This window comes from Stylophora pistillata, chromosome 5 (assembly GCF_964205215.1).
Source record: "Stylophora pistillata chromosome 5, jaStyPist1.2, whole genome shotgun sequence".
Classification (NCBI taxonomy): Eukaryota; Metazoa; Cnidaria; class Anthozoa; order Scleractinia; family Pocilloporidae; genus Stylophora; species Stylophora pistillata.
This window is the reverse complement of record NC_142523.1, coordinates 39863659-39877396: the sequence shown is the minus strand read 5'-3', so window position 1 is coordinate 39877396 and position 13738 is coordinate 39863659. Positions and strand designations below refer to the sequence as shown.

Sequence of the window (13738 nt, the reverse complement as noted above, 5' to 3'; positions counted from 1 at the left end):
GATTCTCCAGTTTTCGCAGCACCTTCTTTTACAAGTCTAATGAAAGAAACTAAAGAGCTTTTCAATACTGTCTGTTGTATAGGCTTTTATTTTGATTTGATTTCTTCCATCTTTTTTTCATGATGTAAAGTTAAAATTGAAGAGATAAAATTAAAGAAATTGTGATCAGATTCCTCCACGGGAAAGAAAAACCTTCTTGAATGTGCCTTGCTCCCAATGTGTGGCTTTTTAGCCCAACTAGGGACTTAGAGGCATGGGTTCCAATCACCTTGAAGCCTAAATCTTTTTTAGCCTCTTTTTTTTTTCTACAATTGCTAAAATAAAAACTCACCTGCAATGATGATTGCCTGACTTGATTGATGTATTCCGTTGACTGATATAAAAATCCTAGTACCCTTTTATTTATTTATTTATTTATTTATTTATTTTTTACATCATTCAGTTCTTTTTATTTATGTTCACAATCTTTTTTTTTCGATTTAAATCGAAACTAAGCAGGAAAATGGCTTTAACACGTATAAAAGTATCTATGAAGTGGTGTCCAGCACACACTGGTATATCGGAACATCGTAAATCACAAATAGATATATATTCTAGCAGCCTCTGACACTTTTCTTAGTAGTGCAATTCGAAAATACGATTTGGTGGTTTTTTAATTTTATCAACAAATGATCTTAAACAAGCAATGGGCTCCTTTCTTTAAGTAATTTTCTACTCAAAAGCGCGAACTACGTTTATTTAAGACTACACTAATTTCCCTTGATATTGAGCCAAATCTTAATTTTTCCGGTGATTAAAGATGTCTCAGTCAATTCTTTGTTTATCAACGGTCGTATTGGCCTTCCAATCATTTGTGTTGTATCTTTTGTCTGTTTCTTACTTGTTACATGTTTTGAGTAAATCACGGTTGCCATCGAAACGTTTTTGTAATTAGCGTTTTTTTACTTATGCGCGTGACGAAAGGAAATAAAAGATTGCCTGTCATGTTTGAAAACGAAGTTAAAAGAGAACTTGAAGCAGGAAAGTCCTTAATTAACAAAATAGGAAAAACAAAGCGAAAAAAAAGAAGGAAGTAGAAAAAAACTCAGTGGAAAAAAGGCCTTTCCACTGCATTTTCAGTGACACTTTGATTCTACTGTTAGTACAAGTCTCGAAATAATTTCCCAGTTGGCACTGGTCAATTTGGTTAGTCATACCTATTTTGCTTAGACACAACCCAATATCCTTTAGGTCATATCTTGATAAATCCCACACCCCCTCTGAAATGAGTGTATTTACCATGCTTTTATTGTACATGCAGCCTCGAACTCAATGCACGAAAAGCGATGAAGCTGTATATGAACCCTGAACTTCCCTCGGAATTAAATTCCTATTTGCAAAATATCCCGGCGACCAACAAACCGGACAAAACAACCTATATTTGACCGAATATTGATCGTTTACCGACCGTTAGTTGGAGCCCAGTAGTGGTGACAGCTTCTTGTGGTCTTCAGCAAAATTGGCTAGTTTTGTCTGCTTCATTACTGCAGCTTTTTAGGATATATCGAGAGGTTGTATTTATCGCTGTCCTTTGGATGCCATTATGAATGACATGCATGCCGCTCTCGCAAATAAGTTTTCACTAGCCTCGTTCTCGCGCTCTCATTTCGGCGCCAGATCTCTGATTGGTGAAAAAACTTGAAATTGGGGTGTTGACAACGATACAGGCTCATGTTTTTATTTTATTTTGTTTACATCCACCGTCATATTGTCAGGCCGCTGACTTTACCCGCTATCTGTTGTGGTATATATATAACGAGTATCGGAGCCAATCAGAGTGCAGCATTTTTGGTAGAATGCCTGTAGATTTTAACGTGTGGTTGATTGCTTCAAAAAAAGGGTGCACTTAGACTTGCTCAACAGATGTGCTTTTCTATACTTTACCTTTCGTCTACACATTTTGCTTGGACTGATTCAAATAAGATTTTACTGGCCCAAGATATTCATAACCGAACATTTCAAAGTCATTCCGGTATAGTTCGCCTAACTTATTGATGTACCGAGGCGGGATCTGGGAATAGTACCTCAACACTTCTGATTGGCCTGTTGCTTTGTGCACTGGCGGGAAAGTTGCGCGGTCGTCTAATCTCATCTTTTTTAGCAACAGAGGAGCATCGCCTTCTAATGTCTCTAAATGACCAATGAAATCGTAGTCGATGACGCAAGGATGGCAAAGCTCCTCAAATTGGCGCCAGTGTTGATTGCGTGATATATTATTGGAAAAATACTGAATAAATTCCGCAAAAGTAACGTAATTTTTCCCATCTGGATCAAAATCCTGCGGTCGAAGATCTTGGACTATAACTTGACGAATTTTTGCGCTATAGTTAGGTAATTGTATAAACTTATTTTTGTACGCTGAAAGCAAGCGTTGCAATGGCTCTCGCACAAAAAGAAACTTAAAGTATGTGTTCAGGCGCAGAGATATTTCCTCTTCGCTGTATTCAGCGAGCATTTTCCACATTTGCCAACGATTGATGTTTCTTCGAAATTTGCGAGTGGCAGCAAAAACTGTCTTCCACGTCGATGATGCAACCTTTGGGACAATGCAATAGAGGAACTTCAACTCATCATCGACGGCAATGTGAATTTCCCTGGGGCTTGGATTGGTTTTGAACGAATGTTTGCTGCAATAATCTTTCACGTGTTGCTTTCTAGATCGTTGTCTCTCTTCTGGAGTTAAGCGTTGAGGCTTGGCTTTTTCCTTTTTGTGTTCCGAACAAAAATGAACATGATTTAGGGATGAAATTGGAATTTGACTTAAATTTAAAGAAAAATTCCTAAGCTCGATTTTCAAGTGGTTCCTTAGTTGAGAGGTATGCTTTAAAAAGCATTCAACAAACAGATTCTCTGTCGCCGTGCGTCTGAGCAGTAATAGGGAGTTTAAGAAAACCACTACGGCAAAGACAACGGAAACGTCACCAAACAAAAGGTGTAATGAGCAAAACAATGGCTATGCACGTGCGTTGTAAATCTTTGTAAATTTCTCTGCGTCCTCTGCAAAACAACATCGTGAAATGACCAAACTTTGCGTTCTCTGGACAGCGTGAACTAATTTAACGCTTTGTTCAATATTCAGTTTCGAGATAGTTTTGACAGTGAGAAACAAACAAAATGACTTTCGAGTATCGGGAGATTCGTAAGTTAAACATAACTTCATTTTTTCACCGACGTTTTTCACGGCGTTGCCGTCCTCGTTTCTTGAACTCCCCTATAGATCACAGATGACGTCAAATGTGATAAGGACGAAGAAGTGGCTCACCACATTTTAACGTCTTCTGTGTTATAACACTGTCCAGACCCTCAACAACCCGGAGTTCATTTGTTTTGTGTGATAGATTTAAATTCATCTCATTATCACTGGGAGTTAAAAGGGTTAAAAAGACATTTAAAAATGTCGAACGTTAACTTACCGTCGTCGCCTGAGATTTTGATTCTTTTTGTAGATAAACCTCTGAAAATATATTTAACAGAATCCGTTATTTTCCCATGGTCATTGTCCCTGTTTGGAACACCATTTCTGCACTAGTTACCTTAGTGACGTCAGGAAATGCGTCATATAAACAAGGCTTTGATGGGAGGACGCACATTTGCAGTGAGAACTGTTCGTGATTGAACAGAAGATAACAAATGGCAGTGCTTAGGTATGGAATTTCTCTTTCAGCGAGATATCGAGTTGAGCACGACAAAGGAAATTCCATAGAAGCAAATGTAACCGATGATTAGGAAAATAACATTGGTCGATATATGACATTTTCTCGCTTCTATAAAGGCAATCAAGCTATATCCTGGAAAAACTATCTACTTGAACATAACTAACAAGTAGAATGATTTTTATGTTGATTTGTTGATCTTGTCATCCCACAGGGTTTGATTTGTCAGAAATTTTATCACTTGAGAGTAACTTTTTCGGCGCCATCGAGAGACTTCATTTGCATTTATCCTTATTCGCTCATCTTAACCCAGTAATCGAAATCTTGTAAGGTCTTACTATGTTTTCCTTGATAACATTCGGCTTAGGAAACGTTTTAGTTGGAGGGGGGGGGGGGTGAAAGAGGAAGGGGGAGAGGGAAAGGTAACGCATAGACATTATAGAAACCCTTTGTAAGTCACAATGGTGGTTTTTCTTTATTGTGAAAAAGAAAAAGAAAATGAAATAAAAGCACATAGCTTAAAAAGTTTGAGAGAAAAGATCATAAAATCTACATTGAAGTCACATTTGGAATGATCTTGAAACTCACTTATTTACTGGGAACTTATGCAAGAATTTTCACGTTAAATTTTAGATTTTTAACGGTGTAGTGGCCAACAGGAGACCAAAAGAACTGAATATTTTGTTTGAACAGCTTTTTCTTTTGAAGCACGACCTCCGCTGATGCTTTTTAACTGATTTCTCATTAAAGGACTTTATTTGCCCCTTACGATAAACATCCACTTTGTGATTGCCTTATGTTAGTTTTTCTTTATAGAAAAAGTACTTTATCACTAGAAGCAGAACTTTATAGGAGAGGTTTCAGACTATATAGCTGTAATTGTTATTATTTCGGGAGAGAACAGTTTGTATAAGGAACATCAGGGAACGTTTGGCTTTAGTATCGTTAATGGCGAAATTTGCGCTTACTTGATAACGTTCTATGTGGGACTCAATGTTGTTTGTGAAAGAACGGTTTGTATATAAAACATCGGGAGACACTTAGTTGAAACATCGTCAATTGCGAAATTTGCACTTACTTGTTACCATTCTGTGTGGAACTCAATGTTATATCGCTAAAATTGTACCGAATAGTTCTATAGGACTTTTACAGCAACGTTCTAATTTCTTAAAGAGTCGTATAGCTTCATAAACTTACCTCGCGTTTTACTCAGTATCGGTGTAATCTCTTTTGAGTTCCAGTACGAAACAATGATGAGAAAGGAGAAGAATAGAGCTACGACAACAGGGATTGTCGACTTCATGCTTCGAAGTGTCCAGTGTATACAGACGGGAGAGTTTAAATTGGTCTTGTCATAAATTACTTTTTATAATCTGCATAATTATCAAATCGCCTAGGTAGCGGTTTAGAATTGTCACCTTACTGATGAGTGCGGAACATATTGTATATTTCATATTGTTCGTTCGATGAAATCACGCTTTTAAATTTAGTTGTAAATCTCCAGAACGGTTTTTTTGAACTGTATCGTAGGCTTTGCCGACCAGAGAATGATTTTAGTTTTGTAAAAGGAAATGGACAAAAGAATAAATACCGAAATTGATCTGGTGGAACAGATGGATGCAGAGCGTTATTTTAAGGGACGCGTAAATCTCTGATTGGCTTTTACAATGTGGCCCATTTACCAACACACCATGATTGAGCTAAGGTTTTCTCTGAATGAAAAAAAAAAACATTCGTAAAACAACACTTCTTCATCATTTCTCCTGCTTTAGAAAATCAGTAATCTAATGGGATTGAATCGAAGTTGCGCAGAAATTTGTTTTTCAAGTGAAATTCTTGAGTTTAGGATTTGTAGCCAGAACAACACGCAGAGCTCTAAGAATGCCAGTAGCACGCGCGTGAGATTTCAGACGCTGTTGTAGCTCTCACTTACGTTCGCGCGCGTGACCTTTCGTTCGCGCGAGCCGGTGTGGCAGTCTGACATCACTGGTTAACTTTACCTTCCGATCAGTTGCTAGTGATTGTTTTTCTTTGAAATGTGCCTCCTGTTTTTGTTCAATTTTGTTTACATCAAGCGACACTGTCAAGTGACTCACTTTAACAATAATGATAAGAATACATCTATTAAAATCGGTTCTCTAGGATCAGACTCGTTTCAGACCCAAACTAACTTTGATAACAAAAACGACCTACATATAAAAATCGCGAAAGCAACTACTAGTTCGTATTGAAAGAATTTTCAAAAAACGTACATCGAAATTATTATTATAAAAGTAAATTACATTAAAAAAAATATATGAGAAGGTAAATGACACTTACTAAATAATAAAAATGATAATGATAATGGTTAAATAGTAATATGGTAAACAAAAGCGTACAAGCCTAAGAGATCTAGACATTCATAAAACCTGCGACACTTCGACCTTACAGTGACGCTTTCTCAGATTTCCCTGAAATCCAGAGGTCAAAGAACTGTGATCTGAAAACCATCCACTTTTACGCTCTTTTCCAGAAACCCAGAAACAGCTATCGACAAGTCCTGGACGCGCATACACCCGTTCAACGAATAGCGATCCGCAACAATAAACTGTCGAGGATCTGTTCCGATATACAACAATTCATATGTAATTCCACCGCTGTTTAACACCACTTGGGGTAGGGTGGGGTCGGATGTTTGAGTGGGATGGGGTAGAGTGTTGGGATGAGGTCAACCTAGTTCCCAGGGCGTCTCCCTCTTTTGGGGGCAGCCCAAATGATTAAAAAGCCCTGGGAACGAGGTCGGGGTTGGGGTGGGGGTGTTTGAAGGATATGTGTTCGAAATGCATACCTTTTTCCCCTTTCTTTTTTGTATGCGCATGTTTCTCGTTGTGAGTTGTTTATGGATATACATTAGATATATTTTTTCTTATATACATCTATATTTTCTAGAGTCCGGTGTCACTCTTCAAAAAATGGCCGTCTTTTTGTGTACACACTTTATCGACCAAAGAATCATCAATCCAGGTATGGGAAACGTGTTACATTACTTATTGCCGCTCCATCCCCTCCCACACCCGCCCTGTTTTTCTCAGCCTCTCCTCCGTGCGTTTCTGGGTCCCCCCACCCCTCCCCTCCCCCTCGTGTCATCCCCTTCCCCTTTTAGAAAAAACCATCTGCCTTTTCGTGAGTCCATAAGCGCTATCCGTTCTTTGTATGTCTCATGATAATCGTTCTTTCCTTCATCACTCCGCGATTTTGGCTCCAAGTCTATCTTTGCCCGCAGAATCTTCTCGCATCTGCTCGCTTGCCTTGTAACGTCTGCCATGTAACGTTGGACAAATTAAAGATGAATAATTGCTTTGTCCTTCTAGATTTACGGGATATTATCATACAAGCCTTAGCTGCGTTTGTCTGTTACCCGGACAGTCTGGAAGCTGTAGAGAACATACCAGAACCATTGTGAGTCACATCTTGGTCATTATTTAAAAAGAAAAAACAACAACAACAACAAAAACAAGGTCACAGCGGTGATAAATACTGGCACGGAGACACAAGAGGGGCGCGGGGATGGCACTCATAAACACTGAGTCGCGATTGGTTTAGCTTTGCATCTGGTTGGCTAAGAACCAGGCGCTAGTTTTCTGGACCAATCACAGAGCGAAGTGAAGCAAAGCCCACGGAATATCCGATTATTTTTTGCTTTTGATTTCACCCTCAAGCCTCGCTTTACCACAGTGCTCACCATGAATGAAAATCAACGAGAAATTATTCCCGAAACACTTTGATCCAAAGGATTTCCTTGTGACAAAAAATCAGGACAGTGGTAGAAAAATAAATATATGCTGCAAATAGACTTGTGATAAATTTTTCGCATATGTCTTCATCATTCATGCTCTTTGGCCAAGAGAAGTATAACAGTAACCTCATCATCTCATGTCGGATTCCTTTCAAGAAAATGCGAAATGCGATGAATTTGATGAGCAGTGGAACCCAGTGTAAATGAAATATACAGCATGTCCAGTACTTTGAAGACCAACACCTGAAAATTTATTCCTTGTTTATTTGACATTTAGGTTGGAAAAGGCTATTCGATCCCTCATGGGTGCCTACGACAAGCGATCGTGGGTGCAAACGACTTGGATTCTGGTGCGAATATGGAAGGTTAGAAGAATAAGATACAAATTGAAAGTTATCAGTTTTTCAGTGATAAACTTGACTCGCTTCTAATTTGGTTACAGTTATAGCAAAAACAAGCATAGGCTGCATATGAAACTGCGTCACAAACTTGTTCTAGATTATCCCTGTTTGTAGAACATGGAACAAGGAGGAGTTTTCTTAAAGTTGTTTTGCTTTTCGTCTGCAATACGGATAGCTTTCAGGGGGCATTTTTCGACAGGTTTTGACAGATAAAACAAATAGGAACGGATTTGGACACTAAACCACAACTCGCCATTTCCTGTAATCGCTCGGGTCTGCCGCGCCTACAAAGTCAGACTGAAAGTCGAAATGTGAATTAAGAAATAACCGAAAGAAAATGTTGAGACTTAGTGGTTAATGTGTTTGCGCACTGCCGATAAATTGGTGTTTCTTTTTCTTTTTCCTTTTGGTGTTCTCGTTATCCATCGCTTTTCTTTGTCGTGTCAGGGCTGTGGATTCGCTTTTCGCTACACCAACTCACCAGACGTCATCACACTTGGAGTCCCAGAACAAGGTAAACTCTCTTAGAACAGTCAGAATCCCTTCATCTTCTTTATTGACTTTATCGGTTATTGAGGTAAAATTATCTCCTGTCTGCCTATTTGTTTTTTTTTTCCATAACTACAGACTTAACTCTCGATTAATAACTTTCTTCAGCGATCGCATTTATGATAATCAACCAGTTTCTTTTACATTAAACCTTATACTGAGATAAACACTGCGTACGAGATTGACTCTTCCAGCTCTCGGAACTCATCCGGGTACCTTTCCCCCCCCCCCCACCCCTCTCAGGTATGCTCCCTCCCTCTTCCCAGCTCTTCCGTTGGAATTAAGTGCAAGTTTGTTAGTACCCCTTGCAAGTCACCCTCAAACAGTTCGTAACGAGTTCCCTGCTATTGCAACGTTGCCCAGTTCAATTTTGTAAACTAATACAAGTAATCTTAAGAAGCAACTCAGTGACCCAAGTGAAAACAAGGAAACTGCCAAAAGCGAGGGAAATCGCGAGGGTCAATGTCGTAATTGCTTTTGTTTTCGAATCTGATTGGTTGAAAAAGTGGCACGAGTTTCTGAACCAATGACATAGAAGCAAATCAGCCGCCTAAGTGAAAGCAAGGGAACAGCCGAAAGCGCGGGAAAACGCGAGGGTCAATGTCGTAATTGGTTTTATTTTCGAATCTGATCGGTTGAAAAAGCGGCACGAGTTTCTGAACCAATCACATAGAAGCAAATCAGCGGCCCAAGTGAAAACAAGGAAACTGCCAAAAGCGCGGGAAAACGCGAGGGTCTATGTCGTAATTGGTTTAGCTTCGAATCTGTTTGGTTAAGAAAATTGCACGAGTTTCTGAACCAATCCCATAGCAAGGTAAAGCAAAACCAAAGCAATCCTGCACTACTCTCGAAACTCAGTTGAGAATTTCTCAACACTCTTATCACTTGTTTTCAGGTCAGCTACGTGCCAGTCTCCAGCGTAAGTACTTGGAATCGTTTTCCGGTATTTTAAAAAATATACGTAGGGATCAGTTTTATTATTTGAGCAACTACTTACCTACCCCTCCCCTTACCCAAAAACCATCAAATGATAGCGAGGTAGGGTTGATGTTGGGTCAGGACGGAGGGAGGAGGGGGAGGTCCGCAGGTGCGCAGATGCTAACATTGATCTGTAGGTAGCTTAGAAGGCCAAGTGTCAAGAGACAATTAAGCGAGGAGACTGGGCCTAATACGAAGTGCAATCCGCCTCAGTATATTTTCAGACTCGAGATATCTGGTCTGCTAAGAATGATAGGGATATTTTTGCCGTCGTGATTGCTTTTAGACATCGATTAAAAATATAATTTCGCAAATGGCTGCATATATTTACCGTCTCTTACGGTGCTAGACCTCAACTTCAGCATAAAATTTGAGCACTTGTAAAAACGTGTATGATTCGTCAGCGCGGTTTTTGTTCATGGTTATAATACGTCGACGTTTTGGATAGGGTTGCTACAAAGTTTTACAACGCACGTGCAGAGTTACTTTTTCCGTTCATTCATTTTTTGTATCATCACGTCGCCACGCCACGGCTTGCATGAGGTCTCCATTAAATTTTAGATGTACCTGGTGTACTTTTTAAGTGTTTCCATGGAGAACCAACGAGCCACGTTCAATATTTTAAGAGAGTTGGGATTTTGGTCCCACAACAATATTGCCTAGTTAATCTTCAAATGAGTGCCTAATCTCTAGGATTTTGAATGATTTCTAACATATTTGACTCGTTATTTTCAATCTGATGTCAGCTCCTTATCCTTCGAAGAAATGCCAGCAGTTGTTTGGTCAACTTTGCGTCAAAGACAATCAGCTGGCAAGCGAATTTCTGAACGGCTTGTTAAACCAGCTTAACTGGTCATTTTCAGAGTTTATCGGAATGCTTCAGGAGGTAGGCCAACAAATTGAGTTATTCCTCAGTAAATACTTCACATTGAGGCTGCACAGGACACCGCATTGAGAGATAGGGGCTCGAGCCTTAGCTGGTGATCCTGTGATGGCTTTTTTCTTTTTAACCTAAACTGTTTTAGTATCCCACGCGGAATTTCAACTATTCCCCAGTCGCCAAATTCCGCCGGTGTGAACCATACAATGAACTGCGCGACACGAGGCACTTCTCAGAACTTTTTTTCTGTACAACTTGGTCAAATACTCTCCTTTCTTGATTTATCAGATTCAACAAGCGACTCATCAAATGGAGACCGTGTTGGATTCACGACAACTGCGAACTTGTGCGGTCTGTTTTGATTTGACTGTCGGGTTAATGCGGGTAAGTTGGACAACCCCGTACACCTGCGCTTTCTTACATATTCCAGGGTCTTTTTCTCAACCTCTTAAAGAACGAAAATGAAATTAACTTCTGAGCTTCTTACTACAAAAAAACCTCGGTATTCAAGTAATTATTTACTGTATTCGTAAGTGAAGACGCAGGGATTTCTTTCTGTAGGTGCTGGAGATGGTCGCAACAGTTGCTCCGGAAATCTTTACAGACTGGAAACGGCAGTCCGCTGAACTTTACATTGCTCGGCTTTTTCAGGTATCACAGGCTCAAAACACCATAAACATAATTGACCTTGTGGGATTTAACCTGCTGCAGTCTCTTCTATAGAAAATCAAAGCCTCCCCCATAACTAAAATTCATTACTCGTACTCGTTCTTGTTTATTTTTTTTTTTAGCCCATACGAACTATTCTTGGGGCCATCTACGTTTCTTTCAAGTTCCTCGATTGCTTTCAACCAATTTATGCAACATTCTAAAAGATAATCAGCCCATATGATACTGAACGAACATCGACCTCGTTAGTAAAAGGTATCCATAAACAGACGGCAAAATATCGACCCCCTAATTTGGGCGTGTTCTTTTTAAGAGCCCTTTCACTACTTTTCATTCTTTTTCCCTCAATTTCGTTGAGATTTCCTATTAAAATTGTTTGCTCCCTTTTTTCAAGCTGCTGACTCAAGTTCTGAATCGAGTAACGGCCAGTTCAAACCTGTTTGAGAATGTGACAAGACTACATTTACCTGGTAACGTTATGAGCCTTTTCCGTTTTGAATTGAAGTTACAATTTTTGATTTTCTCAGTGACTAGTACTGAAGGGTCGAAGGGCTAATTTGTTCAGTTCATTTATTCATTCATTCCTGAAACGGTTTCATTTCTCTAGGACTAGAAACGGTTGACCGGTTCCCCATTCTCGGTGCCGTGACAGGAATCTTACTAACGCTGTTGTTGAATGGCACAGTTGAAAGGTGTGTATAGTTTTGACAAAGAATCATAGCGTCAAACGTCTGATTCTCCAAATTTAATGCTTTAGATCTCTTCCCGTTGCTACTGCTTGCATTTAGCCTTTGTTTCTGGCTATGTTCACATTTATTTGTTTGTTTGGATTTTTTACTGCTTTTGTTTGGGATTAATTTTGCCTCTGAGGAAGACTGGAGATCAGCCGTCAAGTGTGATGAGAGCCGGGGTTCATTTACTGAGTCTTAATTCTAAGCACGTCACCCTCACAGCACTTCTTCCATTCAAGGTTACATACGGGTACCAACGTATTGCCAGAGAGACCTGAAAAAATTTCGGGGGTCGGGTAGGTTACTCTTCGATGGACCATCATTCCGTGCGGGGGGAATCACGGCACTCCTTAAGACTTCATGTCAAGGAAATCATTGCAATAAGTTCAACGATACTGAGTCAATTTCATCGTTTGTTGGCTTGTTCTTTTTTTTTTTTTTTTAATGTTTAAACTGATTTTTTTCTCGTCATTTTTCAGCAAAGAGAGAGCGACGTCCTCCCTTTTGGCAGAACCTGGTTACAATCTGGACACTGTGTGCTTTTTAGTTGGTGGCAAGACAGTCGCTGTTGAAGCCAAAAAACCAAAATTCTCCTTCAGAACACGTAATGCTGCCAGGAATATTTATCTTTCATTACTATTTGTTTTAACTTAAAACAATGTTAAACGATAGGTGCTGGAATGGAAACATTTGAGAATCGCTGTGTATATATAGGGGGTTCGAAGCCAGATAGATTTCAGTAATGTCGGAATCGCAGTCGGATTCGTCATCTGAAGCGCAGACCGATATAATCCTGTGTAAATTAAACTCTGTATTATGAGGGCAGGTTGGCAATTTATTGGAATCATGAGCCATCCATTTACTTAAAAACTCGCATCTCTATTTTTTGTGTGTTTGTGTGTGTAGTGATAAACAAAGATGTTACACCCGAGGAGGTCCAACGGGTCGATGATCTGGTATCACATCTGGAGAGCCAGACCACAGAGTATGGGCTCCAAACACAGGTAATCTAGGCTTCTCGTGAAATCATAACAATCAAAGATCTGCAATGCCAGAGACTTTCGAGCAACAACGCGCCTAGTGGCGACGTGAGTATTGTGCAATCATCGATTATTCAGTTCCAAGAGTTTCGCTGAGCCTGGGGATAATGGTCGTTCAATTGTATTTTCTTTTTCACTCTTCATCAAAACATTTAATTCTTGTTTAAATTTTTATTTATTTACTATTTCAATCCAAAAAATTCGCTCCTTTGCCATTTTGAAGTAAATGTATCACTCAAGTATACATTATATGACATCATCTTCGACGGATCAGAGTGAGCGCTTCTCTACATTACCTAATAAGGTAGTTAGCCCCACAGGCAAAACACCCTTCCCTTTCCGTAGATTCCGGTTTAACAATTGAACTATTCCTAGTTTTATCACTTCTTGTGGTACAAAATTGAAATGGTGGCCAAGACAGCCGTAACATTTCTGTTAAAATTGGAAAATAATGCCTCCTATCTTAACATGTTGCCCGTTTAGTCAGACCATTAGAGTGTGTAGGTGAATATTTGCAAGCTCACAGTTTGTAAATATAAACCACATTTGCAGTAAAACTAAGCATCGTAACACAGTTTATTCCCTCTTCAGGAATCCATAGATGTTGACGACTTATGTCCCATCTGCTGTGCGGTCAGAGTCTCGGTCAGGTTTATCCCGTGTCTGCACGTGTCGTGCAGGTGGGTATCACGTGGAAAGACAGACATTTTATGTTAAAAAAAAAAAAAGCCCCTAGGCTTATGAATTTATTTCTATGAAAACAAAATCTACTTTTTGTTTGCAGGGCGTGTATTTCTCGCCATCTTATGAACAACAAGGAATGCTTCTTTTGCAAGCACATCGTAAACGAACTGGAGGATATCGCTACCGAGGCGGCTCTCGAACAGCAATGAAATGTGAAATCTGTAGAAAGAACGCTGGTGGTGTGTAAAAAAAAGTATTGTGAATAAAGCAAGTTTTTGGTTTTGATATATGGATGTTACGTGGCTCAAAACAACAACCAGTCCATAGAAAATGTTCCGT

General features: G+C 39.5%; 2 protein-coding genes across 2 annotated transcripts in view; one reads left to right on the top strand and one right to left on the bottom strand.

Annotated features, from left to right (window-relative positions):
- Positions 1 to 13684, top strand: part of LOC111335977 (E3 ubiquitin-protein ligase RNF123) — a 32464-nt gene extending 18780 nt beyond the window's left edge. Inside the window, exons 25-38 of the mRNA XM_022941987.2 lie at positions 6621 to 6695; positions 7043 to 7130; positions 7745 to 7832; positions 8316 to 8382; positions 9313 to 9336; positions 10142 to 10281; positions 10564 to 10659; positions 10837 to 10926; positions 11339 to 11414; positions 11552 to 11636; positions 12155 to 12279; positions 12582 to 12679; positions 13307 to 13395; positions 13500 to 13684. Of these exons, the coding sequence (XP_022797722.2) occupies positions 6621 to 6695; positions 7043 to 7130; positions 7745 to 7832; positions 8316 to 8382; positions 9313 to 9336; positions 10142 to 10281; positions 10564 to 10659; positions 10837 to 10926; positions 11339 to 11414; positions 11552 to 11636; positions 12155 to 12279; positions 12582 to 12679; positions 13307 to 13395; positions 13500 to 13608 (1250 nt within the window). The 3' untranslated portion in view covers positions 13609 to 13684. The remainder of the gene's footprint in view (positions 1 to 6620; positions 6696 to 7042; positions 7131 to 7744; positions 7833 to 8315; positions 8383 to 9312; positions 9337 to 10141; positions 10282 to 10563; positions 10660 to 10836; positions 10927 to 11338; positions 11415 to 11551; positions 11637 to 12154; positions 12280 to 12581; positions 12680 to 13306; positions 13396 to 13499) is intronic.
- Positions 1690 to 5123, bottom strand: LOC111335981 (carbohydrate sulfotransferase 14). Its single transcript, XM_022941991.2, has 3 exons — positions 4890 to 5123; positions 3453 to 3493; positions 1690 to 2743 (listed from the first exon to the last, which is right to left on the bottom strand). The coding sequence occupies exons 1-3, from the start codon at positions 4993 to 4995 to the stop codon at positions 1931 to 1933; spliced, it is 960 nt and encodes a 319-aa protein (XP_022797726.2). The 5' UTR covers positions 4996 to 5123; the 3' UTR covers positions 1690 to 1930.
- Positions 13685 to 13738: the final 54 nt, after the last annotated feature.

Excerpts from the sequence above, each read along its gene's own strand:
- LOC111335981 (XM_022941991.2), bottom strand. The coding sequence starts at position 4,995 with ATGAAGTCGACAATCCCTGTTGTCGTAGCTCTATTCTTCTCCTTTCTC. Across the intron at positions 3,494-4,889 it reads GATACTGAGTAAAACGCGAG|AGGTTTATCTACAAAAAGAA; the intron begins GTAAGTTTATGA and ends ATATATTTTCAG. Across the intron at positions 2,744-3,452 it reads CAAAATCTCAGGCGACGACG|GAAAAAGCCAAGCCTCAACG; the intron begins GTAAGTTAACGT and ends GAACACAAAAAG.